This window comes from Sinocyclocheilus grahami, unplaced genomic scaffold (genome assembly GCF_001515645.1).
Source record: "Sinocyclocheilus grahami isolate Dianchi unplaced genomic scaffold, SAMN03320097.WGS_v1.1 scaffold234.1, whole genome shotgun sequence".
Lineage (NCBI taxonomy): Eukaryota > Metazoa > Chordata > Actinopteri > Cypriniformes > Cyprinidae > Sinocyclocheilus > Sinocyclocheilus grahami.
This window is the reverse complement of record NW_015505413.1, coordinates 815,211-833,096: the sequence shown is the minus strand read 5'-3', so window position 1 is coordinate 833,096 and position 17,886 is coordinate 815,211. Positions and strand designations below refer to the sequence as shown.

General features: G+C 35.8%; 2 protein-coding genes and 1 long non-coding RNA gene across 3 annotated transcripts; 1 reads left to right on the top strand and 2 right to left on the bottom strand.

The window, feature by feature from the left end:
• The first annotated feature begins 734 nt into the window (after window positions 1-734).
• paqr3b (progestin and adipoQ receptor family member IIIb) lies at window positions 735-5,180 on the top strand. The gene is made up of 7 exons (XM_016288775.1): window positions 735-912; window positions 1,457-1,655; window positions 1,728-1,890; window positions 2,037-2,192; window positions 3,062-3,259; window positions 3,366-3,456; window positions 4,309-5,180. The coding sequence occupies exons 2-7, from the start codon at window positions 1,471-1,473 to the stop codon at window positions 4,449-4,451; spliced, it is 936 nt and encodes a 311-aa protein (XP_016144261.1). The 5' UTR covers window positions 735-912; window positions 1,457-1,470; the 3' UTR covers window positions 4,452-5,180.
• A 2,421-nt stretch (window positions 5,181-7,601) lies between these two features.
• Window positions 7,602-13,253, bottom strand: LOC107597622 (annexin A3-like). The gene is made up of 14 exons (XM_016288774.1): window positions 13,170-13,253; window positions 13,060-13,101; window positions 12,872-12,919; window positions 12,694-12,781; window positions 12,448-12,542; window positions 12,246-12,359; window positions 11,087-11,177; window positions 10,916-10,995; window positions 10,777-10,833; window positions 9,989-10,082; window positions 9,721-9,816; window positions 9,467-9,525; window positions 9,225-9,347; window positions 7,602-7,752 (listed from the first exon to the last, which is right to left on the bottom strand). The coding sequence occupies exons 2-14, from the start codon at window positions 13,072-13,074 to the stop codon at window positions 7,690-7,692; spliced, it is 1,023 nt and encodes a 340-aa protein (XP_016144260.1). The 5' UTR covers window positions 13,075-13,101; window positions 13,170-13,253; the 3' UTR covers window positions 7,602-7,689.
• A 7-nt stretch (window positions 13,254-13,260) lies between these two features.
• On the bottom strand, window positions 13,261-14,061 carry LOC107597623 (uncharacterized). The gene is made up of 3 exons (XR_001610479.1): window positions 13,894-14,061; window positions 13,438-13,479; window positions 13,261-13,293 (listed from the first exon to the last, which is right to left on the bottom strand). It is a non-coding gene; the product is annotated as an uncharacterized lncRNA (long non-coding RNA).
• Window positions 14,062-17,886: the final 3,825 nt, after the last annotated feature.

Genomic DNA, 17,886 nt, shown 5'->3' with positions numbered 1-17,886 from the left:
GTCAAAGAATACTGAAAGAAACGTCATGATTTCCACAACAATATTAAGCAGCAGAAATACGTATAGGCCTAATAATAAGAACAGTTAAGTTCCAATAATAATTGAGAAGCAAATCAGCATATTAGAATAATTTCTGAAGGATCGTGTGACTCTTTTCAGGTATGTTAAATTCATCAGTTAAATTGTGACATTGTTAATGAAGTAAATGGCATATCCATTAGGCCTAAATTAAATAGTAGTTCACTTGTGAGCATGTGATTTATTATGTAATGAAACAGCTTGTATTAGGCTACCTTAAAAATAAAATGCAAAATGGTTCATTTATGAGTTTTTACAATGATCAATGATTTATTGCCATAGTCCTCAAATGGATAGAATATGAACAGCCTAGCAGGACGTCTGGTGAAATATGGCAGGGATTAGTCTGAAACACAATCAACAGACTGTATAATGTCTGATTATTGCATGTTACGATGTCTGGATTTTCCCAATTATAATCCTAATCTCTTATATTTTATGAAAGATTATTTTGCTGAAAGGTAAAAGGGGGGCTGAGAATCAGACACATTATTTATTAAATATATAAAAAAAATTCTATACGAAATGTTGCTTTTTTTTGTAACATCTATTTAAATCATTACGTTTTTAATTGTTTCATTTCTTTGCATATATATATATATATATATATATATATCGGCTTTTTCCATTCAAAAACATCATTCATGAAGCGAGAGTGACTTGCCGTCGCGTTGTGTGTCTGTCGCAGGACTTTAGTGTCACACACTCGCCTCTTTAGCCTTTAGCTGGTCGGCTAACCGCCGGTCATCAACATGACGCTCATATTCTGTTATTAAGCAGAAATTAAGAAACAAATAGGGCTGAATGGGATAGACGGCAGGTCTTTACCTGGAGGTGAGAGGTTTGCTGTACTTACACTGAGCTCTAATGGATTTAAAAGCCTAATCTAATCCTCATTAAAGCGCAGCTGTTGTTAGCCTGCAGCAGACATCAGCGGCGCAAACTAAACATTTAACGTTATGCATGTTCAAATCTTTAGAGCAATATACGAGAATGTATTGCTTGTTTGGTTGTGTTTATAAAATATTCATTCTCAGGAAAATATAGAGACATTTAAATATGAATGAACCTTACTAGCCACAGATTTCAATACATGCAAAGTTATTAAAACCAACTCGAACAGTAGTTTAAATCTTGACAGTTATCTTGCTGATCTGCTTTTAGGGCTTTTTTTTTGTTGGTGCTGATTTTTGGGCTTTAATGATCGTGTGTGTGTGTGTGTGTGTGTGTATATACAGTGGTGTGAAAAAGTGTTGGCCCCCTTCCTGATTTCTTATTTTTTTTGCATGTTTGTCACACTTTAATGTTTGGGAGCTCACTGTTTTGAGACACAGTCTTATTGAAACGGACAAGACATACATTTGCCTTGTTCCTCCAGACACATGAACCAAGATGCCTCAGAACACCCTCAAGAGCACTCATTACATTGAGCTGGGCAGTTATCAGTACTGGCCTGTGCTTGTGCCCAGAGGAATCCGATTATACACCTATGAACAGATCCCAGTGTTTCTGAAGGAGAATCCGTACATCACAGACGGATACAGAGCACACCTGCCATCCAAACTGTGCCTCAGAAGGTGCGTTTCTTTCCCTTTTGATAGTGTAGATGTGTTGCCGTTCGTTTACTCATTATTTCTCATATCCCACAGCATATTCATTCTGTCCAATGAGACGGTGAACATCTGGAGTCATCTGCTTGGGTTCCTGCTGTTCTTCTCGCTGGGAGTGAATAACATGGCCACAGTTCTGCCGTCTGCGGGGGCGTCACGAGAGGACTATGTCATTTATTCAATCGGACTGTTTTGTTTTCAGGTAATATATCAAATGTGCGGTAGGAAATAGGTAATAGTTCTATTAATGCGCTTTGACAGGGCTTAAATAATCATGTGTAATACACAGGAACAAATAAGTGTGACATATGAATTAATGTGGTTTTCTTTTTTGTATTCTATGGTCAGGTTTGCATGCTGTGCTCTGTGGGCTATCACTTGTTCTGCTGTCATCGCTCGGAGAAGACGTGTCGCCGCTGGCTTGCTCTGGACTATGCTGGAATATCTGTGGGGATTTTGGGATGTTATGTGCCTGGAGTCTTCTATGCCTTCTACTGCAACAGTGTATGACAGATGTGTTTTATAAGAGCGGACTTCAAGTCTGACGATGGATGGTTTCTTTTCACAGCTTTAATTTCATTTGTATTGTTTTTATTGCATATATTAAATTAAATGCATTGTTAATTAATGTTGAATTAGCTACATTTCATTATTTATTCTAATATTATTTTAGCTATTTATTTATTTATACATTTATATTATATACACTACCAAGAAGTCTGGAATTATTACTTTTTTTTTTTATGTTCCTAAAAAGACATATCTTATATTCACCAAGGCCTGCATTTATCTGATCAAAAATACAGTAAAAATAGTAGTGTTGTGAAATATTATTACTATTTAAAATAGTTGTTTTATATTTGAATATATTTTTAAATGTAATATGTGACCCTGGAGCACAAAAGCAGTCTTAAGTCGCTGGAGTATATTTGTAGCACTAGCCAACAATACATTGTATGGGTCAAAATGATCGATTTTTCTTTTATGCCAAAAATCATTAGGATATTAATTAAAGATCATGTTCCATGAAGATATTTTGTACATTTCCAACAGTAAATATAACAAAACTTAATTTTTGATTTGTAATATGCATAAGCACTTGGACATCATTTGGACAACTTTAAAGGCGATTTTCTCAATATTTTGATTTTTTTTGCATCCTCAGATTCCAGATTTTCAAATAGTTGTATCTCGGCCAAATATTGCCCTATCCTAACAAACCATACATCAATAGAAACCTTATTTATCTCAATTCCAAAAAACTGACCCTTATGACTGGTTTTGTGGTTCAGGGTCTCGTATAATCTTGTGATGCAAAGCTGCATTTTTAGCATCATTACTCCATTCTTCAGTGCACATGATGTTTGTTTCAGTTTTGGAGGCAGGTGTACCTGCTGACGGTGCTGGCTCTCATCCTGGCTGTGTTTGCGGCTCAGATTCATCCGCTCTACCTCACACAGCAGTGGAAGAAACTGCGCTCTGTCATGTTCTGCTCTGTGGCCGGATACGGCATCATCCCAGCCTGCCACTGGGTCTGGCTCAATGGAGGATTTGACTCTGAAATCGTAAAGGTGATATATTTGCATTGAGACACTGTGAGGAGGGAAATAGCAATATATCCCTTCTACCAGTGACGATTGTGGTACTATTAATATTGATCACTTCGTCTCTTTGCAGGTGTTTTTTCCTCGAGTCATGATCATGTATTTGATTGCCGCCTCAGCATTCCTTTTCTACGTCAGTAAAATCCCAGAACGATACTTTCCAGGTGATGTTTTCTATATTAAATTGCTATATTTTATTGAAGGAATTGTTCACCCCTAAAATGAAAATTTGCTGAAAATGTCACGCCATCCAAGATGAAGATGAGTTTGTTTCTTCATGTGAAAAGATTTGGAAAAATGTAGTATCATAAATGGATCCTCTGCTGTGAATGGGTGCCATCAGAATAAGAGTCCAAACAGCTGTCCATTCACACCACTCCAGTCTTAACGTCCAGTTAACGTCTTGTGAAGTGAAAAGCTGCATTTATGAGACAAATCTATCAAGGCATTTTAGCTGTATATTTCTCTCCTGATTCAGATGCAATATTATGGATAGATTACTTTTAGACAGAAGCAATGATTTGAAGTTAAAAACATCTTAATTATGGATTTGTTTCTTACAAACATGCAGCATTTCACTACACAAGATGTTAATTGATGGACTGGAGTGGTGTGGATTATTGTGACGTTTATATCAGCTGTTTGATGGCACCCATTCACTGCAGAGGATCGATTGGTGAGCAAGTGATGTAATGCTACATTTCTCCAAATCTGTTCTGATGAAGAAACAAACGCAACTACATCTTGGACGGCCTGAGGGTGAAAATCTTTTACCCTTCTTTTTATACCATATATTTGGGGGGGGGGGACTCTTTTAATACTGATGTTATATTTAAAGTTGTTAAAAACTATCAAATCCAGATCACCAATCTAATTCTGGTTACATGTTGTGCTTTTTTTTTTCTTGAATCATGTTGAAATAATCTAATCAAATAAAATCGAATTGACCAAATTAGTCAAGGATCACATTGATTCAGAACAAATATTTACCCACCTTTTTATGTCTGTCCTCACAGGCCAGCTGAACTATCTTGGAGCCAGTCACCAGCTCTGGCATGTGCTGGTGGTGGTCATGTTCTACTGGTGGCACCAAACCGCTATCTACATCATGAAGTACAGACACAATCAGCCCTGCACAGACTACAGCAGTCATGGTTAAACGCGGTTATAAAATCACCTGAGCCATTTATGTTCAACAAATTCATTTGGTTTTTGTTTGGCATTATTTTAAGTTGTGCTAATAGAATCAAACAATGAAACTTTACCTCTCATTTCAGTCATTTGCCTTTGAACACCCTACTGTAGGGTTACCTGCAATGAAAATCACGTTTCGTGTAATCAGTCGACTTCCTCTGCCTGAACAAATGTTTCATACATATTCACTGCTGGATATCAAGTGTCTTCGTCTGTTACTTCATGTATTTTGTTTTCTATTGAGCCTTTTCCCCATGGTATCATTGGGGTTGTGAAACTATACATGCTGATAATATGTTGCCTAACTTTTCTGGAATGTCCTTAACTTAAATGCTCTTAACTATCACTGTTCTGAGGAATTCTATGGTAGAGGGTAATTCTGTAATTTCTGTAATCAATAAAGGAAGTTGTTTTGATGTATTAAACACATTTGAGTTCATGTATAAAGCAGCACTGGAAATTGGGCATTTAAATGACTAAGAAAGCATTACTTCAGTACTTTTTGTGAACAATGGGTAAAAATCACTACTGTATGCACTGAATTGATTATGAACTAGCCTACTGTACAAAGCCTTTTGTGTGACTTTCTCCGTCTCATCATTTTTAAACGTGTTGATGGTTTCATTTTCTTTATTTGATATGATGTAAACTGCCTGTCTGAATGAATATATCTGAATTGTGGAACTGAATAAAAAGATCTTGTTTGTACTTCGTGTGCAGTGTTGGGGAAAGTTACTTTTAAGAGTAATGCATTACAATAATGTGTGACGCCATAAAAAAGTAACTAATTACGGTACTTAGTTACTTTTTATGGAAAGTAATGCGTTACGTTACTTTTGCGTTACTTTTTAAATCTGGGCAGGGCTTGCTTGCTTGTTTTTAAAATAAAAAAGTTATATTTTTGGCAAATATAAAAGCCTTTTCACACCAAAAGTGAAATGAATAAGCCTCAGGCTGAAGGGAAAGTACATTTACGTCCGTACAGTAGAATGCAGAAGAAGAGTAATTTGTGCTTATTAGTACAGTTGAACTGGATCAGCGAAGGTCAGAAGCAAAGACTTTGGTTAACAGAATGGGAATAAATACATAAAGCATATTTGTGTTGTTTAACACTTAATTATTGCAGGTTTGCATCATATTCTGAGTTGCATTATTTGTATTAATTTTGAGGAATACTGTCACTCTTTTTTATTTTGTGTGTGAGTGAGTGAGATGAGTTAATGCATATTCATATTTATTTTATAACTACAGTTACATCTGATTTCTCTCAACATGGGGACAGGAGAGCTGACAATCAATAAATTGGGAAAAAAAGTAACTTGCGTTACTTATTTGAAAAAGTAACTCAGATATTCTCTTGTAAATTAAAAAGTAATGCGTTACTTTACTAGTTACTTGAAAAAAGTAATCTGATTACAGTATGTAACTCGCGTTACTTGTAATTACCCCCAACACTGTTCGTGTGTAGCCTATTGTGTAGCTGTACAAAACAGCTTGATATCGCAAACTGGTGTGTCTTACCATGTTATTTTAATGTATTATCTTCATTATGAACACACTGGTTTGTAGTGCAAACATACCGTTTACTGCACTTTCTCGTTATTGTTTTTATACAGTCTTTGGTTATTTGACTACAGCGGCTAATTAACCGGAAGTCTCGCACATGCACAGAAAATGGCTTAACTTCCGCGTTGAAAAATGAGGTTCATAAAATAAAATTTAACACACGCAAATTGTAATATTTGAATATTTTCAGTAGGCTTCATTCGTAACATTTCAGAATTCTAGTAAAAAGTATAAAAACGGTTCGTCGGTGAAATCTAAATTCACCTAAATGTAACTGCTACGTAGAACTGAGTATCAGAACTGTATTCAGTATACTGTATTTCACAACTTTTGTTTGTGAGTTATTATTTCAATATCGTAATCCTTCAGGACAATGAATGTTATGTATGCCATGTGGAAGTTGACCTTGTGTCATGGCCTGTCTTTAATCCCTTAATGATACCAGCATACATGGAGTTTTGGCTTAATAAAAGAGCAGAATCGTCTTAATAATATTAATCTGTTTTAATCCGAGTGTTTTGTTCTACTCTAGTGGCATTAGGGATTTTCCAGGGCATTGTTCTTTTCCTGTCTGAAGACTAATTGAAAAGAGAGAATGTGGTTTAGAGGTCAGGTTTTCTTTTACTTAACTGCTGTATATTATGAACAGTAATTAAGAAAATCTGAGTCACTTCTGCAGACTGTTTGTACACATGCTTATCTTAATTTGGACATGCTGTCTGATGAATTTCAATAAAAACCCAAATGACTATGTAAAATCAGTTTTCACTGCATTAACATTTCTTTATTGCTCATAATACTGTCTTGCTTTATCTCCAAGTGGAATCGTCCTATTTGCACTGATGCAAGCAATATCTCATGAGAATGACTTTCCCACAAAATCATACTTCTGGGCCTCAAATCATTTCACAATCTGCCGTTGACCTCACAGATGCTCCAGAGCAAATTAAAACCAGTTTCAAGTCTTATCAGTGGTTTCTTTACTGGTGAAAGGAGTTAAGAATCTTTTGTTGGCTTTAGCAGCATCTGCAAACATCACTTTCTCATGACAATCTGCTTTGTTTTGGGGGATTAGATAGTAATAATCTCCAAATGAGGATCAAAGTCTAATTTCAGCAGCTGAATTATGACCAAATGTCATCCTAATTCTGTTTTTATATGTACTTATGAGTGCCTGACAAGGCAAAATGAGCAGTCTCTTAAATGCTTGTCCCACTGAAATCCCAAAAGATTTTAATCGTTGAACACTTACAAATACATGTACTTCACTGCCACTCGCTGGATCAGGGACAGAACAACACATTGAAGACTACCTCAAATCTCAAGATTTCATAGAAAAAAGAAAAAAAAAAGTTTATTCTTCAGTAACTTTCAGCTCATTATGTAGACATAGTGTGTAAAAATTTTACAAATTAAAATGCAGTTTCTGATACTAAGAACATTTTGTTATATTAGGGTTACTATGAAACCAAGTATGCATGTTAATGATCTATGATTATAAACAAACAAGTTAGTTCAAGAATACATTTCATAAAGCTCTTCTGATTTATTGATAGTATTTTAACTGTAGTTATATTTGGACATTCTTTCACATTATAGCACTTCAGCGGTGATGTATTCTTTGGCAGTGGACACATTCATTTTCCATCTTCACCACAGATCTTCAGCAGGGTTTGACCAAAATCCCCTGATGTTTCAGACTACAATAAAGATATAAGAAAGAACATTATGAATGTGACTACTGACATTAAACCTTATACTGCACTTGCTAAATGCTTACAACCTTTATTTATTATTTGGAAATATATTTATGATCTTTGTTATAAGCACTGGTTTTAGTGTGGCAAAAATGAAGAGACTGGAGGGCAAAAGCAACTTCATAGTAAAGTAAAAACAGTAAAGTATGGAAAGGGAACAAACAAAGAAACATGACAATGCTTTAAAGCAGCAGATTTGTGATTACAATGGGGACGTCAGGTCGCAGTGCAAAGCGTGTTTGATGTGTAGAGGCACACATGCCGGTCAAAAGAATGCTGCAGTACAATGTTAAACTCACGTGTCTTCGCATTTGGTTTTACGCTGAACCTCAGAGAAATCGGTATGACTTTGGATGTTGTCATGCAGTCAGTTGAATTAACAAATTCAATTTATGAACCCCTTCAAGATGCATCAGTCAAATGCAGCCTTGAAGAGCCTACTGTACGCGTTCAGAAGTCATAATCTTGACTACAAGCGATTTAGGTCAGAAAATAATGTACTTGCTTGACAATTTCATATTTAATTCTCCCTTTTTCAATTTTTGACAAAGATACTTTTTTTTAAGCAAACTGAAAAGGAAAGGATGTGCAACTCATGCTTTTCTATGCATTTTGCAACTCTTGTGCAGCCACAGTGAATGATGGTAAACGTTTAGTTACACAAACCCATCACCTCAAAAACCTGCTAGTGATTTATGATAAGCTTTAGAATTATTCTTCATTAACAGTGCACAGAATTCATTCAACTGTAAGTTGCTTTGGATAAAAATGTCTGTCAAATGAATAAATGTAAATGTATGTAAACAAATCAACACAATTAAAACTTAATTACGACAATACAATTATCCTCATCATCATTTTTTCACTGACACACCCCAACCCAGTTAAAGAAAAACTAGTCCCCCTCTGGTAATTACAACATTATAGCGGCACTCATGTGCACTCAATTTGAAAATAGGATATGATAAACACATGACTTGAAGGCAGCTATAGCCAAGAGAACACACACACAAGGTCCTAGGATGACTAGGTCACTGAGGATGTCAATCATTTCATCTGCGAATCCTTATCAGACACTGGCCAAAGTTACTGCCTACCTCACACTTTAACCAGAGCCGTTCAGATATTACTGAAGGTGTACATCAGAAAATGGAACAGGGTCTTGTTACAATCACATGAATAGGAGCAGGAAGACATTCTAGACTTACACTGTAAAATAATGTTCTTTGACGTTTACGGAGAATGTTTTTACAAGAAAATACTATTTTAGTCTTTTGACTTCAAAATTTCACATGTAATTTTAATGTGTTACATGTGATTATTTGTGAAGTTTACTTGCACTGGCAAATGTTTCTACAGCATTTTTTTTTTCGGTGTAATGTACAGTGTACAAGTTCTCATTTAATGCTTCTTACCTCAATGTCAGAGTATAAAGAAGTGCCAAAGAGCTTCTTATATTCTGCCTTGATGTCCTGCAGGTCGACCTCTGAACGGCCCACTATGATTCTAGTTAAGGTCGATTCAGTGGTACCAGCACCCTGAAAGCACAGATGTTTCTGGTTCAAAAATAGTCTGCTTATAGAGGCATTGCAGAATCTTGTTTCACTGTATATCATTTTTGTAATAGGGGAAGTGAATACAGAAAGACAGTTCTAACCTTCATGCTTTTATACAGACGCTCCGCAAGGTATGCTGGGACGCTCTTCACACATTTCACTAAAGCAGAGACATTTTCAATTAGATTTTACAAGTACAAAATTAAGCATGAAACAATACAATATAAAATAAAATACAATAAAACAAAAGATTACGTAAAAAAAAAAAAACTAAACAAAACGGAAAACACATGCATTTTATGAGGAATAATAATACGTGCCTTAACAAATACCAGTAAAAAACCTTTATAATCACCTATAGCCACCAGAATATCCTCCAGTCTTCCAGACATCTCTCGTTCAATGCTTTCCTGAAGGGTCTTTCCACTCAGACTCTTATACTCAACCAGAGCTGAAAGATAAAGATTGAAACACGATTCACACTGCTGAAAGTAAACTGGAACACTGGTCATCACTTATTGGTCTTGTGTATGACTCTGTCACATTTAGTTTTACAGCTCTTTCAGAATGATTACAAAATAGTATATAAAATAATAGATATGAAACTAAGCCAGCAGGTGTACTTTGTCTGAGCTGAGGAACGCTCCTGTGGCAGAGGATGTCGATAAACTTGCTCTCGTCTGTTCCCCACTTTTTCTCTCCGGCCTCGTACAAGATCTGCACAGTGGGAAAAATAGAAGAAGAATGTTGGTAACCAAACAGTTTTGGTTCCCACTGACTTCAACTGTATGAACAAAAATATAATGGAAGTCAATGGGATCTTCTTTTATGTTCTGCAGAAGAAATACAAAGTTCTAACTTAATCTGATATAATCACATCATTTTTCACATGGCACAACTGATTGGTTTCTTTTCACATCAGCAGCCAGTGAGCTGCTGCTTAATATTCAAATACTCGGCTAGTGCTTTCTGTAGCAGTTGCAGCGCGCTTCAAAAACCCTCCCCCTTCCCCAGCTGCACCTGTATAGATCTGCTATGGGTTAATTTCATGTTATGCATTAGCAGTAGCAAGTCTCTGTACTTGCTCTGCCGCCGCAGCATCAGCATAGCAGATCTATTCCATCAAGACCAAACACATTGCCATGGATATTACCATGCTAAAACTCTTCGAGAGTTGTCATGACAGAAAGAAACTCACAGGTTTGGAACGACATGAAGATGAATAAATGATGCAAGACTTTTCATTTTTGGGTGGACTGTCCCTTTGATACACAGGCATACATGGGCAGAATAATTGAAGTATGTGGGTATATATTGGAGATTTAGTTTTTTCATTCAATTCTTTTAACTGAGTTTGGTTGTACTTATGTATACACCTGATAAAACATCAGCAATAGTGTTTTCACTTCACCTTGGCATCCTCTTTAGCTTTTGCCACGTCCACGTTCGTACTTTCAACCCTCTTACCCTTTTAGTTAGAAAGAAAAATGGCAAGTGAAACAGCAGCATCACTCATTTGAATGAATTTAAATATGATGATTTGACTGAACCTCAGCGAGGATCAGCAAGGTCTTTTCAAAGTCCCCGGACACCTCAGATTTCAGGTCGTGAATTAGAGCTCTTCCGGTTTCTGGAAAATAGACAACACTTAAATGGCATCCAAGTAAAAAATATTTAGATTATGGAAAAATATCAAATAAGGAACGTTAAAAAATACAAACCAGCCAAATATGCATCACACATAGCCTTGATTTGATGGTTCGAACGTGATGCAAAAAGTTCTATCAAAACGCTTTCGGTTGTACCGGCACCCTGTGATCAAACTCAATCTGTTAACAACTTCATTGATGTAATCTTGGTTAAATTCAAAATAAAGGCATCTAAACCAGGGATGGGCAACTGGCGGTATACGGTCCGCAGCATCTTTTAGTACGGCCCGCTGGATCATATTAGACTCGGATGATCAATTTTAAAACAATTGAAATGCTAGTCACATAAAGATTGCTTTCAGTTTATGATGTTAATACTATCTCCAATCAGGAGAGGTCGCTATTTCCAGCCACTCCCCTATTCATTTCAGCATAGGATGTGCACTCTAATGTAAACATTCATTAACATTAGCAAATAAAAAATGAAAAACTGACCATGAAAACAGTATTTTCAAGTCAAGATGGTAAACAGATTATCTTTTTACCATGTTCAAGGGGATACCCATATGTTTGGAAATCTGTATTTTATTTAAATCGCCATCACACCACTGCTCACAAACCACGGGGACGCCAGAGTTGCACTTGCCTCAAATTTCAAAGGTAAAATTCATAGTCAACAAAAGCTTTTTGCCAAATGCATGACAGAAATGTTTGCACTGGACTGTTCTTATTAGGGTTTCCGCGGGTCCTTAAAACATCTTCAGTTAAATTCCAGGTTATTTTATGGTACCATTTAGAATCACTATTTTTTTTAATTAAGCCCTTTTTAACTGTCCTTTTAGGTTGTTTTGAGAATGTTCTGTAGGCTACTAATAAAAAAGGACCTCTGTATATTTGTCTGTTGCAAATTTACAGACTATGCAATTGAAATGTTTACATCGGCTTGTCGGGGTAATATCTCTGTCCACTCACAACAAGGTTTTCCTTCTTAATGAGCATAACTGCACAAGTTTTATACTTAATAAAATCTTTAAAAACAAATGACATTAGTTACACTTGAATTTCCTTCAATAAAAAGGAAATTGAGTAAGACGGTGTAAAAGGTGTGTGGACGTGGATTAGTAACCTGGCCCCTTGGTATAAAGGAGAAAAATGCTGGCCCTCGTCACTATAAAAGTTGCCCATCCCTGATCTAAACTATTAGCAGTCAAAAAGAAAATGCATTGTGTACTTTTATAGCCCCTATGAACTCTTGGCAGTCAAACTTAGCAGGAGGAGTGATCAGGGCCACCAAAATACCCTCAAGATCTCCACGTGTATCACCTTCCAAGTCATCACAAAGAGTCTAAGATGAAAAACATACGCATGTTTTTATATATCAGGCAACATTCAACAGCTAGTTAAACATGTGTACAGGTAATACAGTGTTTTACCCTCCCAGTGGCGTCCTGATACGCTTTACAGACCAGCTGGCGCTGGGCATTGCTTCTTTGAGTCAGAATGTCAATAAGAGTCTTTTCAGTAGTGCCTGAGGAATTACAAACGCAAACACACAGTTCCTCATTGTGACACAAGGCCAACAGCCAGCCAATAGAAAGCAACAGGATTTCAACATCTCAGCTGGATGTGTGCAGTGTAAGTTCACTAAAAGTCCACACCCATGTTACTTAGTGACTTACCAATGCCTTCAATAGCTTTCCTTAAAGCGGCAGCATCCTCGCCTGGATTAAAGCCCGGCTTCTCCTTAATGGTGCCACGTACTGTTGACTTAGTAAAACATGGATCATGTTGATATATAACCCTTTATAACTTACTATATGAAATGTATAACTGTATAAAATACAATCACAGTCTTACATTTACAGTCAAAGAAGAGGGGGAGTCCAGGAGAAGATCCAAATCATCCTGAAAATAGAAAACAGAACGTACAAAGTCTTCTGAAAAATGATTATCTTCAGTAAATATCACAGAGCAAGAAATGTAAATGTAGAGTCACTTCATCCTGAAATGGTTAAAGTAAAAATGAAATAAACAGCAGCACTGACCCATACAGAAGACATTCCTGCTGTTGTGGGTGGGTTTCAGTTCTGTAACCACCAGATATTAGTTAGTTATATTAAACATAACTTAAAATAGAAGTTCTTTAGTTACATACTTTTAGTCACTAACAAAAGTTGGGATGTTTTCCAAAGCATTAAGCAGCATTAATTCTAATAGCGCATTTTTATGAAATATGTGTTAAAAATGGAGGATTAGATCCCGAGAAGATCCAAATCATCCTGAAAATAGAAAACAGAACGTACAAAGTCTTCTGAAAAATGATTATCTTCAGTAAATATCACTTTCAGAGCAAGAAATGTAAATGTAGAGTCACTTCATCCTGAAATGGTTAAAGTAAAAATGAAATAAACAGCAGCACTGACCCATACAGAAGACATTCCTGCTGTTGTGGGTGGGTTTCAGTTCTGTAACCACCAGATATTAGTTAGTTATATTAAACATAACTTAAAATAGAAGTTCTTTAGTTACATACTTTTAGTCACTAACAAAAGTTGGGATGTTTTCCAAAGCATTAAGCAGCATTAATTCTAATAGCGCATTTTTATGAAATATGTGTTAAAAATGGAGGATTAGATCCCGATTACATCGCCTATGTCACATTGCAGAGTTTATTCTCTATGCAATTTCATATGCGAGTCATAAGGGCATGACCAAATCCGCTAACATCACTATGTGCTCGCTGAGAGCAACACAGCGTGAAAATGGCGTCTTTTACAGATGAATACTTGGCAAAACACCAAACTCGACAATGTTGGTAAGCGCGCGATTGGCTTTAATGCTGATTTCTATAGACAAAGGAACAAACGTTTCAACTTTACCTTTGCTAAAGCGTCCGTCCACTATAAGCCACAGCTTTCACGGGTCTCTCCGCGACTACTGCACCCAAACACAGAGGATATGAGATCAAAATGAGCTCACGAGCTCGTGTATCACGCAGCACATCACAAAGCCTATGTGATAAATGTGGAGATAAACCAGTTCAGATGTGCAGTAGGGTCGAAAGATTTCAGATCAATTCGTGGCTTCTATTTTAAAATACAAATATATTTTTTAGCTTATAAATGATATTTTCAACATCATTGAAATGTGTTGTTGTTGTTATTATTATAATACAAATAATAGAAAATAAAGTTTCATTTCCCTTCAGCAAATATTTATGTCCTTATATTCTATATAACTAGCAGTGTTGAGCTGGCCTCTGCTGATCCAGTTCAACCACACTGATAAGCAAACATGACTTTAGAGAAACTAACAATTGTGTTTTGTTTTTTTATTGCTGAAGAGTGTTTCTTCTGCGTTCTACTGTACAGACGTGAATTTACTTGTGCTTCAGCCTGAGGTTTATTCATTACACTTTTTGGTGTGAAAGGGCTTTTATATTTGCTATAAATAGAACTTCTTATAAAACAATCAAGCCCTGCTTAAATTTAAAAAGTAACACGAAAGTAACGCAAAAGTAATATAACGCATTACTTTCCATAAAAAGTAACTAAGTAACGTAATTAGTTACTTTTTTAGGCAGTAACGCAATATTGTAATGCATTACTTTTAAAAGTAACTTTCCCCAACACTGTTAACTATTATATAAAATAAAAAAAACGTGTTTTCAGAAACAAAAGCTCATGTTCCCAGAACAAACACTTCTGTTTAGATCTTTAGACCTGGTCTTAATGGACTAGTTTGTGACATATGAAGGCCCCATTTTACATACACACAAGTTTAATGAGTCGTGGGAGCTGTATATTGATGCCAAAATGAGCAAGAAAGCTCATATCCGGAAAGTGACCCTAACTAAAATCAAACAACACTTCATAATTTCCTGTGCAAATAAGGAAGTTGATTGATTGTATTATTAACTTTGGGTCTTCTGCCAGAACCAGCAGCTGTTAGCACAGTCATAAAGTTCAAATATGAAACATCAAATATAAATATGTTTATATATACGTTCCTGTTTGATGAGTACATTATTTTAATGAACATTTAATGAATGGTCTTAGATCTTGGTGGGAAGAAACACACATTTATGTAAAGTATCTTTTCCTGAAAAGTAGTAACAGTATGAAGAAACTCTAATACATGACCTACAGCTTTATTTTACTCATATTCAACTATCAAATGAATATCAAGCACGCTTTTAAGTCCTTTCCTGTTCATTCCACAGTATAAAACCAGAAAAAAGCACAATCAGTAGCCAACTCTGTGATCTTTAATCAAAGTAAATCAATTTTTTTAGTGTAGGCGATTTAATGGTTTTCAGAAAGAAAAAAAAATTATAATAAAAAATATTACAAATATAAACAGTACAACAATGAAAAAAAAAAAAGAATTCATGAAATAGCAATAATGGAAATAGTTGGGGTGGGGGCTGTTATTGTAATTAATTTATTATTCTAAAATGTAATTTTTAAAATTACATTCTTTTTTTTAATAATAATAATTTTTAAAAAATCACAATAAATTATTGAACTTATAAATATGTTGCCTACCTTGAATGCAATGAAGGTTACTTTGGATAAAAACATCTGCCAAATGCATAAATGTAAATATTTAAAACAAAAATCTTGCATAAAGAAAAAAGTTTAACCTAGTTAAAAAAAAAATACCTTCATTGTTTATAGTTCACTCGTGTAGTTTTATTGTGTTCAGATGTTTACCATTACAAAAATATAAATTGTAATTTTAGTTTAGGACATGGTTCCCAAAAATGAAACCGATTCAAGAGGAATTAAATGAACTAGACGTTTGAAACTAATAGACAAAACCACTGCTAAAAAAAAAACCGATTGGATTTTTAGTCCAAGGCTTGTGACAACTAGCCCCGGTCTCCCTGTAACAGCGGATTCTAACGGGTTACACTGTCTGCTGTCTCCCTCTGCTGGTCGTTACTGTGCAAAATACAAAATCAGCTTTATTTTTCGAAAGCCCTGACCTCGTGGAAATGTCATGAGAAACGAGAAACGGATATAGTGTGAAAAGCAAAGAGCTTGATGAAAGTCTGATTCAGCTCTCATTTGTCAAGAGCTGTTGAGGTCTACAGCTTCGCTAAATCACCTGTTCTCCACACCACTGCTGTAGATACATTCATATTTCAATTTCACGAGAGGCCAGCTGAGTGTATGTAAAACACTAGTCCTCTTTTATCTATAGTCTAATCTCCAGTGCAGCACCCTTGAGGAAATTGTGGGTTGAAGGAAGAAGCGGACGATCCAAGCCGGAATAACGTCTTAAGTGCAGATTGATCCAGAACACTGTGGGATACCAAGTCTTTCCCAGAGAGCCCAGAAGAGCCCAGAAGAGCCCAGAAGAGCTGTGTGCTGGCAGAAGAGTGTGCACTATAGCTGAGGCAAATCCAGAATCAATTACTTCCATTTATGAAATATGATAATAGAATTTTATTCTGGATAAAGTGAGCACATTTGAGATCAAAACAAACTTACACTCTAAAAAATGCTGGGTTGTTTCAACTCAACTTTGGGTCTAAAAATGTAATGTAAAAAGTTGACCCAAAGTTGAGTTGAAACAACCCAGCATTTTTTAGAGTGTAGATTAAATTAGATATAAATTGACGTAGCAGGGACCAAGAAAAAAAAGATTTTGGATTTTTTTTTCATTACGTGTGTTTAGAACATATCAAATGTGACAAAAATCTTTTTAAAAACTGTATTTGTATTCAAATTGTATTGTTTAGCAAGGTATAAGCCTATGACTAATTTCGCATTATAACTAATTAACATATGGGATTTTTTGTCCTATTTATTAATTTATCAAAAAATACATAAAAAAAAAATACAAAGACGTGTATCTCTAAAGAGTATGTATCAAAATGTGTCAAAAATATATAACCGTGATCAGTGGCGAAGCCTACCGCACATCTTAGAGCCCCCCACCCCAAAGAACAGATGGGGCCCCTCCCACCAGCAGTGATGTCATGTATGAAAATTTATTGTGCAAATGCTGCAATTACTCTACTGAGTCCGTCTCTCCAGGGGCGCCGCTAGGGGGGAAAGTTAGGTCTATTCTAAGGGCCCACGCACTTTTGGGGCCCCCAGAGATCTGTTTTATTAGTAGTAACAGTAGTAGTAGTAATGGAATGGAAATTATAAATGTATCTACCAAAGAGTTAAAAATAAAACTAAATTACGGCTTATTTCTGCATTTCCGGCAAAATTATCTCCCCCCATTCACTGCATGGTTTCGTCCCGTCCTATGTGAGATCAGATGGTAAACTGTCAAATTAGAGATGTCTTCGAGTTCGAGGGGGGGCAAACCGAGCCGGACGATTTGGTTCCCAGTGAAGCATTTCTATTAATATAACTAACTAAATTAATATATACTGATACCTAATGGTCAAAAGCAATAGCAAATGTAATAGGTCAATATTATTAAAATGCAGACAAAGATTTTAAATAGCTAGGTTGGCTTGTACACTATATTGCCAAAAGTATTGGCACACCCCCTTCTAATGAACAGGTTTGACTACTTTAGTAATTTCCATGAGTTCAAATCTTAATGTTTAAGCATATAATGATATTCTAGGGAATTGTTCATTATAATCACCAAACACCAATGACTTGTACATATGCGTACAATCATTTTAGACACTTCCAAAACTGGAAATACAACTTTTAAATACATGAATTATGTTTCCATCGTTGTTGCCACAGTTTTGGAAGTGCCTTTTTCTGTTCTAAGGAAGGGGGTGTCCCAATACATTTGTCCATATGTATGTACGTCATTGGTGTTTGGTGAGTTTTTGGCTCAAGGTCTGCATTTAAAGTCACACCAGAGGTGTTCAGCTGGGATTAGGACTT

Bases quoted from the DNA above. Each gene is read 5' to 3' on its own strand.
- paqr3b (XM_016288775.1), top strand. From the start codon at position 1,471: ATGCCTCAGAACACCCTCAAGAGCACTCATTACATTGAGCTGGGCAGT. The intron at 1,656-1,727 runs GTGCGTTTCTTT...CATATCCCACAG, and splicing joins TCCAAACTGTGCCTCAGAAG to CATATTCATTCTGTCCAATG. The intron at 3,457-4,308 runs GTGATGTTTTCT...CTGTCCTCACAG, and splicing joins CCCAGAACGATACTTTCCAG to GCCAGCTGAACTATCTTGGA.
- LOC107597622 (XM_016288774.1), bottom strand. The intron at 11,178-12,245 runs GTACACAATGCA...GTTTGATCACAG, and splicing joins AGTTCATAGGGGCTATAAAA to GGTGCCGGTACAACCGAAAG. The intron at 7,753-9,224 runs GTAAGAAGCATT...TCTTTATTGTAG, and splicing joins CTTTATACTCTGACATTGAG to TCTGAAACATCAGGGGATTT.